This window comes from Lichenostomus cassidix, chromosome 3, assembly GCF_008360975.1.
Source record: "Lichenostomus cassidix isolate B80296 chromosome 3, HeHo_3.0, whole genome shotgun sequence".
Classification (NCBI taxonomy): domain Eukaryota; kingdom Metazoa; phylum Chordata; class Aves; order Passeriformes; family Meliphagidae; genus Lichenostomus; species Lichenostomus cassidix.
Window position 1 is genome coordinate 68,860,853 of NC_139483.1, and position 14,514 is coordinate 68,875,366.

General features: G+C 41.1%; 1 protein-coding gene across 1 annotated transcript in view; it reads right to left on the bottom strand.

Moving 5' to 3' along the window:
- The window catches only part of CRYBG1 (crystallin beta-gamma domain containing 1), a 96,116-nt gene extending 89,205 nt beyond the window's left edge, over nt 1–6,911 (bottom strand). The window contains exon 1 of the mRNA XM_085056236.1: nt 6,525–6,911. Within this exon, the coding sequence (XP_084912362.1) occupies nt 6,525–6,838 (314 nt within the window). The 5' untranslated portion in view covers nt 6,839–6,911. The remainder of the gene's footprint in view (nt 1–6,524) is intronic.
- Between the last annotated feature and the right edge of the window lie 7,603 nt (nt 6,912–14,514).

Genomic DNA, 14,514 nt, shown 5'->3' on the forward strand with positions numbered 1-14,514 from the left:
CCACTGACCCAAAAACTCATCGGCCCCAAAGAAGAGAAACACCATGGGACTAATAAGGGTAAGAAGCGAGAGAATCATTAACCAATAGAAAATAGAACACTAATTAAAAAAAGAACTATGTAACATGTAGCCAATGAATTCAGGCTTCTGTTTGCTAAAATGTATAGGGAAAAGCTTTGGTAGTAGCTTTGTGGGTTTGGAATACAGCACCCCTTTCTGCACAAACTATAAATAAATCGAGCACCTTGACTATGGGTGTGGATTGGCCTCTTGCAGATAAAAAAGAACCTATTTTGGGCCAACAAAACTAGCAGTTGTGCTTCTGGTGCAAAGCTCTACCTGAAACCCAGGATTTGGGGAATTCATTAAACATGTCTGTTTTATAAATTTTCATAGCTCAGGACATTTTTAAATTTTAGTTCAGTTGAGTTTATAACTGTGAATTCTAAATGAATAAAGGATTCAGGTACCAAAAATAAGTATTTTACCCAGCCAGTATTTTTTAAATTTTTATTTCAGAATTTTTAAGTACAGTTCCAGATTAATACAGAGGTTGATGTCCTATTTTCTTTAAATAAATACTATGGGTTATTGTTTTCAGAGATCACTAAAGGAGACAATAATCTCTTATATTGATCCATCTTTGCCTATCTCTCTCTTCTTGTCTCAAGGAAGAATCAAATGATGAAATATTTGATGATAGATTGTGTGAGCTCACAGTATGTGGCTGCATGAACAAATGTGTGTGAAGATAAGCTGTACAGTAGAAAGTGTGCTGATGTGATGAATATAAGAATCATATATGTATAAAGATACACTGCTATCAGATAAATTACATGCATGCAAACCATTGGTGACTTCTGTCTGTTTTGAAAGCTGAAGATGGGATTTTTTCCCCCTTGCACAGGAACCTCTGATGACAGAACAGATCCTCATGTTTTTATTCTGTTTTAAGCTGCTGAAGGAAGAACTGCCTAGTATTAACAGTTGCCCATCTTTCCTATCAGAGAATTATATTTCTAGCAAAATTTAACTTTCCTAAGCATTACTATTTTGGTTACATTTCTGCAAATCAGGCTATAGGTCTGATAGTAGCATCCTCTCCCTTTTTGCCTGCTTACCCTGTTCTCTTTCTCAAGCCATCTGGGAAAGGTTTGTTTCCCAGCCTTCCCAAGAAAATGCAGAAGTAGGGATCAATCCCACTTCCCTAAAGTAACTTGGAAAGTCTTAACCACAATCAAATGAATAACAGAATATACTGAATAACAGAAATTATGCAAAAAGGAGTCTCTAAAACCAGACTGCTGTGAACAAAGAAGGTGCCTTAAAGCTGCACACGAGAAACCAGAACATAGTTTTTGAAGCTCATGACTGTTTGACTTTGCACTGTAGCATCTCCTACATGGAAGTATCAGCCTGTGGATACCCCCATATCAGGTAACATGGATGGAATTCAGATGCCCAAATTTAGATGTTGGAGGTGTCACCTTCAGGCAGCTTTTAAAGCCAATGAGAAAAAACTTCCACTTCTAAGATGCAATTCATTTAGCCTCTCAGGCTAAAGGTTTAGACACTCACCTTAGGTTTAGGTTTAGACACTCACCTTATGGTGAGATGCACTGCACACCAGACATGACTATTTGCCCTCCTTGAATATAAAGTGAAGAGCTATTTCAGATGTAGATATCTGAAATTAGAGGGTATGGATCCCATCTTGTATATGAAGTAAATGAAACTAATTAGATTGACCTTTTCAATAACACACTAATTTTTGTCTACGAGTGTTATCCTGCCTATGCCCTGAGACCACCACAGGTACATTAAAGTACCACTCCACTGTTTGTTCCATGCAAGAAGGAACCCACTAGAGTATGCAGCATAACTTGCATGATGTAAATCTTGAGAGAATGAAAAAGGAGGGAAAGATGGGACAGAATCATAGGAGCAAGGACCAAGACTAGGAAAAAAGGAAGAGACAAGAAATAGCTTTGCTGAGAAAGAGTAGAGACTGAAAACTGCTGTTTTCTCATTCAGACAAGCGGTACTTAGCACTCCATGCATTACTAAATGCCAGCTGTATGTACCTGCATTCAAGAAGAACTTTTTGTTTGTGCACTTTCCTGGGTAGTTTCTGCAGCGGTGTTTTATAATAGTAATTTCTCAAAACATCCTTCTGTTTTTATTTGTCACTATTTCCAAATGTGGATCTGACACACTCAAACCAGAGGTGCCAGGACTGGCACCTAGTTTGAGTAGGATAGAACCTGCTTTTTCACAACAGTCCTTGTTTTAACAGACATTTGACTATTCAATACAGAGCTCCTATCACCTGAACGGAACTCAGCACTACTATGGATCAGATTCACCAGGATACAGTCAGGTACACCATCTCTTCAAATAAACATCCAACAAAGGCAGAAATACCCCAAAAATAAGGCAAAAATCCTTCACTGTGAATGGCATGAGTCCATTAACTCACATTTTAATTTTTTAAGATATTTTATTCTAATTTAAGGAGAAAAACATGAACTAAAGTACTTTCATACCCTGACATCCAAGCAGGCTGACTAGGAAGGCAGCAGCAGTCTTACTGGTTCAGATTTTTTTAACTGTCATCTGATTTTGATAAGGACAAAATGAAAAAGAGAGTGTTCTTCATACTGGTTTTTACACAGCCACCAAACCCGCGAAATCCGCAACTCAGAAGCAGCAGCTGATGTTAAACTCATGCAGGAGAGACAGACTACTATGTTCATGACACAGATGTCATTTCCACAGGACAGTATTTTTTACTTCTTATGAATGCAAAAAAAGCAAGTGAGTGTTTTAGCATGTCATCCCTCTTATCTTAGTATATTTCTAGAAACATATATTTTTACAAAGGACCAATTTCCTGATTAGGTCACAGTACAGAAAAAACTAGGAAAGAAAGTTCTGCTTTTAATTCTTTGATCATGATAGCTTAAAAGATCTTCTTTCACCTATAAAAAAATTAAAATACTAAACCTTTATTCCTAATGTGTTATGCTAATATTACAGATTACCAAGAATTGTACATCAAACCAAATTACCCTTTTCCATTTCCACCTCTCATTAGGTAAGTGCACTTAGTGAACACTTGCAGAAATCCATATTCAGTCTTACAAAAGAACACAGGTGAATGTTTCTTTTTTCTTTTTTTTCAATGAGATGATGCACAAATGTGAAGTTACACACATAAAGGACATTGAATTGAGGGCTTGTATTTTACTGTACAAAACAGCTGACTGTATAACAGTTTTCTACATTTTATTCTTATCAATCAATTGAGCTATTAATGATCTGTGTTATTACACACTGTTTTTCACAGGATGAAGCATTTGTTCTTCATCCTTTTCCAAAATGTGATGTTACACGTGGGCTGTGGAGCAGACCTCCTTCACCTCTTCTAACACAGAAGACACAGAACAGTAACTTAGAGAACATTGAAGTAAGGAAGAGATACCAGACCTTGGTCTCACCGACACTTTCTCCACACAGAAGATAACTTTTCTTCACATTCAACATATTTAATGGATGTGCATGTTCCTCCCCAAGCTAAGGCATAATTCCACAGTCTGATTTTCCTTGGATGCAGCCTAATGGTGTTTCTCTTTCCTTAATTTTATGATATTATTGAACCCTCAATAATTTTTGTTTCCTTGCCAAATCACTGCAGAATAACAGCCACATAAGTTTCTTTGCCTTCACATATTTAATACGTTGATGAAGGTGTGCTGAATTTATTTAATCAGGGAAGAGGAAAGTAATAAAAACAAGGGGTGTTGCAGGTGGTAGCATTTCTAACATGCTCAATAGCACATATCCGTGTTCCTTGAAACTGAGGAAGTAATGAGCAGCAAAAATATCCTCCTTTTTCACAGTGATTACACTGACACATTTGGGGCAAGAATCTAGCTACTGTCATTTATATGGTAGCCAACTCATAACTGGACCAAGTAACTTGTCTGGTCTTGACCATCAAATACAAAAAGCTCCAGATTCACAGCATAGCATACCTTGTGAGAAACACTGCTAAACAAACACACCCCAAAGATATACAGTTTTCTTTGTCCACCTGCAGTCAATTTCCTGCTACAAAGTTCAATTCCAAGTAATCCTCTTCATTTTTAAAGTTGCCATTGGGTGGAGATCATTCAGTGTCCAAACCATGACAACTCCACAAGGACATGTCCTCCAAGGGACCAAGTAAAAATCAGTTTCATAATATGATGCAGTTATCTATGGCATGGTGACAACCATAATTCTTTTTCATTTTTTTCACTGCACCTTCTTCTGTTTAGAGGCTTGAATTTGTAGCTATTATCTGAGGGAACGAGATTCTACAAGGTTTTGATGGAAAAAGTAACACAGACGGGGGTTTTAAAAAGTAACCCAGTTCATCTGGCTGCCCTGATTTAAGACACCCATGAACACAGGCAGTACAGCACAACTTTCATAGAGACAGGAGAATGCACACTTGTAGTTTCAAGTTTAAAGGAGCTGGGCTGCTTGTTTGGTTTTTATTGCAAGTTTTTTTATGCCAGGATTTATTTTTTTTTATGCCATTCTGGGTATTGTTATTCCAGATAAATTACTAACAGCAAGGGAAAGTATTGGCTACCTGAAAAAATAACATAAGACTAGCAAAACAGCTGATGATGAGATAATCTTTAAACTAGCATATCATATAAATAGGTGTCTTCAAACTGCCAGATGACATACTTGCCATGTGCCAAACCATGTCTCTCTCATAGTTAAAACCATGACCACTAATTAAGCATCTCAACTCTTCAAACTCATCCCTGTTAACAGGATGTTCTATCTGGCCTATACAGACCAGGTTCTTGAGACCAAGCATTACAGCCTACCATTCATGTAATAAAAATAAAATACTTTAAACTATGTCTTTTGAGTAGTGCTACTACAATCTTCAACATACTTGAAAAAATGCATTTAGTATGCCTTTAGTGGTTTTGGTTGTATAATAAAAGCTTAGTTCATTCCATTTTTTTAAAAAAAACAAGGGTAGAAGAAAGCTACAGAAACAAGAGAAGTTTGTGCTCTCTGAAGACCAACTGCAGTTAAAGATGGTGACATACATGAGTATTTTCATGTGCTGAAGCACAATCCCAGCCTGTTATGAATAGCAGAAGGATTGGTTCCCTAACCAAAACCCAAATCCCCCAGTATTTTGTAACAGGAGTTACAACCCTATCCTTTCAGAAGACTTGCAATTATTAGACTTCTCTTGTAATTTAGGCACAGAACTTGAAAACAAATTTATGCAATAAAAACATCCTGGTATCTGGAAGAAAAAGGAATCCACACCTAGATTAAAGACTTACTCCATTTTTCTTATGCCACCATTCATTTGCCCTCATCTAGATATTCTGTTCAGTTTTGGGCCCCTCAATACAAAATACACTGATAAAAAGGGACAGGTTGAGCACAGAGCCCCAGGATGCTGAGCGGCTGGAGATCTTGCCCTGAGGAGTGGCTGGGGAAGCAGGTTCAGCCCAGGGAAGAGATGACCACAGAGAGGACCCATCACCCACCTGCCAGTATGCATGAGAGGGTTACCAAGAGCCACAGGGCTCTTCAGCAGTGCAGGGTAGGTTGGTGTTTAGTTTTCAGTAATAGATTTCAATATCAAACATCATAGAGTATACTTTAGTCAAGTTCTAACTTCTACCTGCTGTCTATTTTTCCACAAGTACTAATATTTTCATACAGAACCACCTACTGAAACTTACAGATTTCTCAATTTGAAGCAAACACCTAAGAGATCAATAGGTTACAACTTTTTTTTTTTTTTTTTTTTTTTTTAACCTAGGCAGCACTGATATGTTCTCACTGCCCGGCTCGAGATGTTCAGATCAGAGCAATATTAACCAAACCCGTTCCTGACGTAGCCTCAAGTTCACCATATGCTACTGTGAATTACCTTCACGTCAGAGGCTTTACTGCTCGGCAACCCCACAGCCTCACCGAGGTTCCCCATTCTGCGGCCACAGGCTGTAAACAGCCCCCGGGGAATGCCTGTGTCCCCAAGAAGCCAGCATGCACTAGATAGTCATTACACACGGCAGACTTGGAACCACACTGGGGAGCTACAGGTACGGGGAGCACTGTAGCAGAGTGTTGTCAAGCCCTTCTCCTTCATCTTCCTCCTCTACTACGTCCAGAAAAAAGGAGAACAGAACATGCCCACTGCTGCAGAAGAGTAAAAGCCATTGACACACACCCGGCGCCCTTAGGAGGCTGGTTTGGGCCAGGCAGCCTCCCCCTGCTGCGGGCACAGGGCTGACTGTTACTTATTCACACACGGGCGCTGCTGTTTGTCAACACGGCTCGGGCGCCGCTCCGCCAGCAGGCTGGAGCGAACGCGGGACGGGAAGGAGGCTGCGGGACACGCGTTTCCCTCCTCGGGAGAAAAACCCCTGGCCTCCAGCCGTGCCCGGCCCGCCGCTTGCCCCCGCCGCCCGCTCGGGTGTCGCGCTTACCGCGGGTCCGGCGACTCGTGGGACGAGGCGGGCGGCGGGGTCCAGGCGGGCGCGGCACCGCCGCTCCCCCGGGGATGCTGCTCCTTCTTCTTCGGGCGCCAGTGGGGGAACGCGGGGCGCCGCTTGGGCGCGGCGGCGGCGGAGGGGCGGCGGCGGGGGGCGGCGGCCGCCCCCTCGGGCTCCGAGTCCTCCGACTCGCTGCGGCCGAAGAGGCGCTGGAAGCGGCCGCGCCGCGCCATGCCGGGCTCCGCGGGGATCTCCCGCCTGCAGCGGCAGCGGGGGGAGCGCGGCGCTCTCGGGCTCTCCGCGGGCATGGACGGGGCGGCGGTGGTAGCCGCCCGCCCCAGTGTATGCGTTTAATAAGGCAATTCCCGCCCTCCCTGCCTGCCTGCCCACCGCCGGACGCGTCGGTCCCTCCCCGCGGAGCGAGCCGCGCCGCGCCGCGGCAGGCGGGCTCCCCGCCGGTCTCACAGGAAGGGAGCGGCGCACGTGTGATCCGTGCCCAGGGTGCGCATTACGGGCCATTATCTTGTTGTTGTTTTCTGCTCGCCCTGAGGTGTGCCCGCGCCCCGGACACTTGTGCAAGGCGGGAGGAAAGGCTGCGCGCCCTCCCGTACCGCGCCGGGGGCTCCGCATCCCCCCGCGGCCGCCCCTCAGCCCCTCCTAATTTAAGGCGAAAAACATGAATAAAGAAAGTCAGCTGAAGGGCCCAGGGGGCCCCTCAGGTGCCAGCACACCCCAAACCTTGCAGCGCTGCTTTTTGTCACGGTCCCGCCACATTAATTAATTAGCTGCTTATCCCTGTCCCTGGGAATAAATTGGCTCTGACCGCCCTGCTGGCTTGTTACTCCCGCTGAGGAGGACGAGGAAGGGATTCCTAGGGAGGCAGAGCCGCTCCCGCGGGAAGAGTCAGGCTGAGACACCTTGCAGCGGGGAGGATCGTGCCAAGTCGTATCGTGACCAGGACCTGGCGATCCCGTGTGTTCCTCGGTGCTTTTAGTAATCTTCTCTTAAATGATCCTGAGGTCCAGCTTTCCTTAGGAAACACTGTTGTGCACCGACGGATCCCGTCGGTCCTAAATTGCGTCTAGCAAGCACGCATTTGTCTGATGTAAGGAACTTTTAGGGTGCTTATGGTTTTGGTTCTGATTTTTGCTTGCTACTGTTGGGACATGGATGATATGATTGTCTGCTAAAAATACTAGCACGACACAATGAAAATGCTGGAAGTCTGTATTCTGGAAAAACTTAAAATTCATCACTATGCAATGGTCATAATCAGCCAATAATTGACAAATACCACATAAATTGATGGATGTAAACTAATACTGTTTTTTTGGTTTGTTTGTTGTTGTTTGGTTGGTTTTGGGTTTTTTATGGCGGGAGGTCAAGGATGTGAGTAAGGCAGGGGAACACAAAATACAGAGGAGTTGGCTGAGCAGCTAAGTCTTACCTATGCTACTGTTTTACCCCAAGCAATATGTACACCTGTTTGGGGGGCATATTGGTGAGTTGTAATTTATTTGGTTAGTAATTAACTAAACAGTATAACCTAAAAAGAAAGTGCTTTCTCCCAAAATTAAGTATGTGTCATGCCAAAATTGGGCAGAACTGGAAGGAAAGATAGTTGTACCCTCAGGAAATCCTTATGGGTTTGAGAAAAAAAGATCATTTCAGTAAAACAAACTATATAGTATGAAAAACATAGAATCGCAAAATACTTAAGGTGGAAAGGGACCTCTGAAGGTTCTCTAGTGCAGCCCCCTGCATGGGGGGGCTACACTACCTACATGGCAGGTAGCATGCTGTCCTTGAAGGATGGCTAGGAGCAAAGCAGAAAGTCCTGTTTGCCATATCTGGATAGGATTTTTGGACACTGGGTAGACACTGTAAAGATTCAAATAGCTATACCTCTTCTCCGATTTTAGCCTGAAATTATTGCTTTCTGCTTGCTTGACTAGAGAACCACAACTGGCATAACCATGGCATTTTCTGACATTCACCCCTGAAGAAGCTGGATAAATATATTACTAAGTCTGTGTGCTACATTTCCATTTAGGCGTCAGTTATAATTGGGATACTGTTGTGCCAGAGCAAAGGTAAATTAATTGATGTTGGTGAACCACTTCACCTAAGCAGCACTGGAGAGAAAGGAGTCTGGGCCACTGTGTGTCTTCTACCTGCCACTCTACCCATTAGGTACCTTGAGTTCATGGCAGAACAGGCAGATGAGGGTATGTTCAGCAGACTTGTGCTACTTCATTCCACACCAAGAAAAATAGGCATGTTTGGCTTGAAAACATATGGTTTAGGTGACAGAAGAGAGAAAAGAGAGAAGTGCAAGGCACATGTTTTTTTCTAATCCTCTTAGATTGTCTTGACAGGGTCTGGATTAGCATTAGCACCACAGAGTACCTACAGAATGTGCAGAGTTACATACTTCTCTGGAGAGACACATGTAAGAATTATTCATTCCACATAAACCTTGAGGTATCCAGCATTTGTTCTTCAGTGCTCACATATCCTAAAATATCCTGATACACAAAAGTAAGTGAAGGAGCTTGGTTGTTAATATTTTTCAAACTTTGGGCAAAATTAAAGTCTGGTTGTTAAATATGGCAGTGTCAGAACAATGTGTGATTTCAATCGAAACAGTTCTGTGGAGGCCCAGTACTTTTAATTGTACCTGTCTTACATAGAAGGTTTGGATCTCTTAATTCAGGAAAGTCATTTTTAAGACCATTAGTTAAGATAGACTTTCATAAGAATTAGCCAGTCATTTAGGAAACTTTAAATGATGGTCATGTTTATGTCAGCAGCCAGTTTATGTCAGTTTAATCCAGGCACATGCAACAGAACAAGTCAGTCTAGCTTTATCTGAACCAACACAATTTTGCAACAGTTCAGAGTACTTCATACCTTAGAAAGGTATTATGCAACAAATTATCCTTCTCATGTTTGGTATCATTCCAGCATGGTGAAAAAGAAGATGATTGAGTATCTAGATTAGACTTTACCATATTCAATATCCATCTAGCTTGACTGCGAACTGTATGTGAGATTTTTTTAAAAAACAAAAAAACTAAACCTAAAGCTGAAACATGCTACTATTGGAGTTACAAAGATAATCCGATAAATACAGACTCGCAATCTTTGAAGTTGTTACAGAAATCAACTAACACAGAGGTTGAGATATATATTCAAATATATGATTCTCTTTTTTTTATTGTTTCAAAAGAGAAACAATTGCTGTTCTAGTATAAAACTATTCACATATATGGCACAATAGCTCTGAAACAAACCAACAAACAAACCTGCAATCTAAAGCCTATACACAAATTACAGAAAAAAAGGAATGGATTATCATCAACTTTGTAATCAAATATTTTATCTTCTTTTCCAATAAAATAGAGGTGTGAAATTTCCTTCAAAAATGGTACATGCATGCAAACATTTGAGATTCAGATCGTTCACTGTCAGAATATATGAAGAGTGCTTTGGATTCCCACACTTTGGAGTCGGTGCTAAAAGAGCAATAAGGTACAGAGGGGCCAAAATCCTACCTGTGTCCCACATAAAACACGTAAGTCTCAAACTATGGTCCTGAAATCCCACATTCATTTGACACCTAACCCTGCAGGCACCTAAATTCCAGGGTTGCCTCCCTGTTTGTCTTGAAAGTGCCCCAGGTACTTAGGGATTCACTTCCCCACATGCTCAGAGTTGCCTCAGTCTTCACAGGACTGAATGTTGGGTGCCTGCTTCTTGCCTAAGTCTGACAAGGAGCTAAAAAGTAGGTATTGCTTGGCTTGAGTCTCTGCTGGGACTCCCTGTGGTTGCATATTTGGGTCTTGTTTAACTCATGCAGTAACAGCAGGCTCTGTACAAAATGCCGTCCTGACTTCCATTTTTGTCCAGCAGTTTGAGGTATGATGTAGAAGTAGTGATGGAAATGGTAGCCTTAATTCAGGATTATCCTATCTACAAGGATATGTTCTATCTCACAGTCATATCACCACTAAAGTTTGTTTTCTGGCCCAACAAGGCATTCGAGGTTCCCTGGCCACACCTGAAACAAGGAGCGAGTCCGGCTCCATGCCTTTAAAAAAAAAGCATAAATTAATGTCCTCAGTAAATTATCAGGCATGGTGAGATATCAGGCATGTGAAATGATCATCCCTAAGGGTTAAAGACAGCCTGGAAAATGCAACTAAATATTGCAACCAGGAAAAGCCAAGGCTAGGAACTAAATTGGTTCAGGAACTCGCCAGCCAGAATTGTAGCTAGAGCAATACACAGGAAGCCAGGGAAGCAAAGAAGCCCTTAAAACAAATAGCAGGGCAAACCCCTTAAAGGTAAGCAACTCCATGTCACAGGGAAGGACTTTGGAAAAATGGCAGTAGCTTGAATGAGAGAAGGACTAAGGAATCTGGAAACAAGGGATGGTGATGAGAGCTTCAACCAAGAAGTAAATTTGGAAGTCAAGCATTTCTGGGCTTGCCTTTTGTACCTGGTAGGTGGGGCAAGACATCACTCAGGCTCAAAGGGCAGTGATTATTGGTGTGCCAGTTGCCATGCCTTACCCTGGTCTGTCTGGCAGCCGCATGGCTGGATTGCCTGGGGGGACATAGGGGAGCACACAGGCACTGGAGCTCAAGTAGGTGGAAGCACCTCAGGCTCTGAGGACATTTTGGAGTGGGGGTGAATTTACATAACCTCATGCTCTGAATTTGTTATTGTACACACTGTGTGATTACTTCAGGCAGCAATTTAGATTTGCGTGTTGGATGCTTTTGGTCTTATTTTAAGTTGTCTGGTTCCCATCATGGTTCAATTTGGGATCTTTGGTATTTAGTTTAATCTGTGAGCTAATATCTCAATTGAAAGCATGCAAAGCCCATCTCTTAGGTGCTAATTATTGATCAGGTAAGTAAAAAATGCATGTGACTCTTATCAGAGTCAAGATTTCACTTTCATTTTTCTGATTGCTTTGGCTTAATTTATAATCCAGTTATTCATTAATAGGTCTGCCAAACCCAGTGGTACTCTAAGATTTTTATTCTGTAAACTGAGTATTCCACAGCAGATAGGTGTAGGTAGAATTTTCAATGGGAAACCAGCACATTCAATTAATCAATTCAATATTAGCATGGTTTCTTATTCCTATTTTTGCTGTAGAATGCAAAAAAATTATCTGAGCCTTTGAGTTGCTTATATATTTGCATAGATGAAGTGTCACATAAACCTCCCTGCTACTCACATATGTCCTGTGAGCTACTCAGAGAAGAGTCCTGCAATGCATCTTTGGGCCTTTAAAGAGTCTTTTGCATTTGAATCCTACAGCTCAAGGGAAGCAAACAAAATAAGTAATATATATAATCCATGGGGTTGTATAACTTCAATGCTCACTCATTAGAAGTATCCCACAAGGAGGCCAAGGTGTAGCATGTGGTCTTTGACTTTAACATGAAATTTTATAGTGTCAACCAGAGCCATTGTAGGTTTTTTAATGTATGAGTGAACTACTTCTGCATCAGTTACTACTTCCACATAATATACTTCCATTGTGGTGCTAACAGTGAGAGTGCCCTGTTTGGTTTCAATGCCAGCTAGGTTCAGCCCATAAGTCCAGGCAGATAGCCAAATAGATTTCAGTTATGAAATGTTCAGGAGTTCCCAGTGTTGAATATCCCTCTTATTCTTGCTAATAATCCATGGCAGTAATTTTCATTCCTTCTCCAATCAGTTCACAGGGGAAAACAAAGTCTCACAGAAAACATTTCTTTCAAGGGTTTCCTTCTCTGTTACCTGCCAAGTGCTCTTCTCATTCTGTTAATGACAATTCAATGTTACTTTCCATTTAATGATAACTATCTTTCATTGAAGTGCAGTATCAGTACAAAGCCAAGACAACACCTACAACTCACTTCGTTCTTGCTCTGAGTATCCAAGTATTTTGTTCTTCTGCCCTCTTGTAAAAGATGAATGTTTTCTTTGTGTATTTATCAACTTACAGTTTCTTCAAAGCTTTCAGTCTTTGGACTTACCAGTTTGCATAAAGGCTTAAAATAAAGATTCTGAGCTTGGTCTCAAGCTGAGCACTAATATCTGTGAAACACTTTATGTGTGCTATGCCAACATTGCTTCAATATGGAATACATTTGGTATGAAAGGTTTTTCACTAAGCAGTTTATTTTCCTCCTCGAAACTGTAAGAGGGGAATATAAAATAGTTATGAGAAAACAGACTATATAGCTAGTCTGAAACAAATACTGTGGATGCCACTCAGAGGAAAGAACATTCCACATTGTGGCTACTCTTTTTGTTTTCCCATCTTGGAGGGAAAGGAGGAGGGAGGTGGGATTTGCTGCTTCTCATGGGAGCAGGATGCCACTGATTGGCAGCATCATGCTACTCTGTGCATCAGGGGCTCCAGCCTCCTCTGGAGTTTGATTAAAAGAAAAAAAAAAGAACATGAATTCTAGCACTCTGTTTTCCTGTAGTCACAATTTAAAGGTATACTAGTAAGACCATAAATCAATTCAATTAGAAAAATACCACAAATTAACATAATAATGGGGCATTAGGAATATAATACTGACAAAATGTTAATTTACTGCTTAATATCAATATGTGCTTATGTTTTCCTGAGTAGATATAGCTTGGCTAACATATGTATTTCCAGGCTGGTATTCTATGGCTTTGTTTCTCCTGCTTTCCAGTTTTGCACTGGTCAGTATGCATAATACTGCTGCACTTTTATGCTTGCCCAAAACCAAAGCTATAGGTCGTGTTCTTCTCTGATCTAAACTTTTTATTATTGTCTAGGTTGAAATTAATTTCTCACCTAAAAGAATAATTTTTAATTTGTTTGACTAAATCAGTAATGCCATTCTATTATATTTTCATCATATTCTCATGGAGATCTATCACCCATGGCATAAGTGACGATAGGGTCTTTCTCTTCTGGTTTTTATGAAGGTAGGCACAAACTACCAGGAAATTTAAAATTAAATAGTTCATAGGAATTCTAGGTATATTACTCGATCAATAGCCCTGAAAATTAAATACATAATTATGAGCTATGTATTATTGTTCATACAGACTAACAGATGTGCTGGGAAATAGACAAGCATGAAGAAAGGTAGTCTCTCTATCTTCAGCAATTTACAGTCTAAAGCCAATGTGCTAAAGAATGAAACATAAGCACAGCTGAATAAATTGCTATGGGATATGAGCATCCTGTGACAAATCCAACAGCAATCCAGTCTTCTGTAACCTAGTTGGGTGCTAAAGAATCTGCAATTAAAAATGAAGCTGACCAGATGTAATTAAAAGCATAACTGTTCTTATGTATCTGCAGATAATACAGGAGCATTACTAGGAAATTGAAACTGTCTGTTCATAGTTATGTTTACCAGTCACTTCTTCCTCCTGTGTATTTCACAGGGTCTGTAATATAGATCCTGTGAAAACCATCAGCTTCTGTGCAGCCATCAGCACTGTCCTCTTTCCAGACAAATCTAAACCTTGCACTGTCCCATGAAAAGTTATCCAAAGAGGAGGTGTTGAAATGGCCTGATGAAACAAACCAGTTATTGTGAGTCCCGAGGAGTAGAAGCACGAAGTGGTAGAGCTGTTTGTCAGCATTTGCTTTTCCCAGGATAATCAGTTGCGATTACAGAGAATAAGGATGTAATATTTAAAACAAACAAGGAGAGTGACTGTGAGAATGTGGGTCAGTGAATTTCTACCATTAATAAACAATAATTAGGGAGTTATCTGTCAGCTATTCCACAAAAAAATAGATGAAGGAGAATGAGTAAGCTAAGCTAAGTCTTTATAAACATGCCCTTCCCAGTAAGTTATCAAGGAAATTACACTATTATGGGTTCAGGGAAAAAAAAAAACCAAACAAAGAGTAAGACTAATCAATATGAAATGAAACAAGGAATGGACTTCCTTAAACTTGTCTAATATGATTATTCTT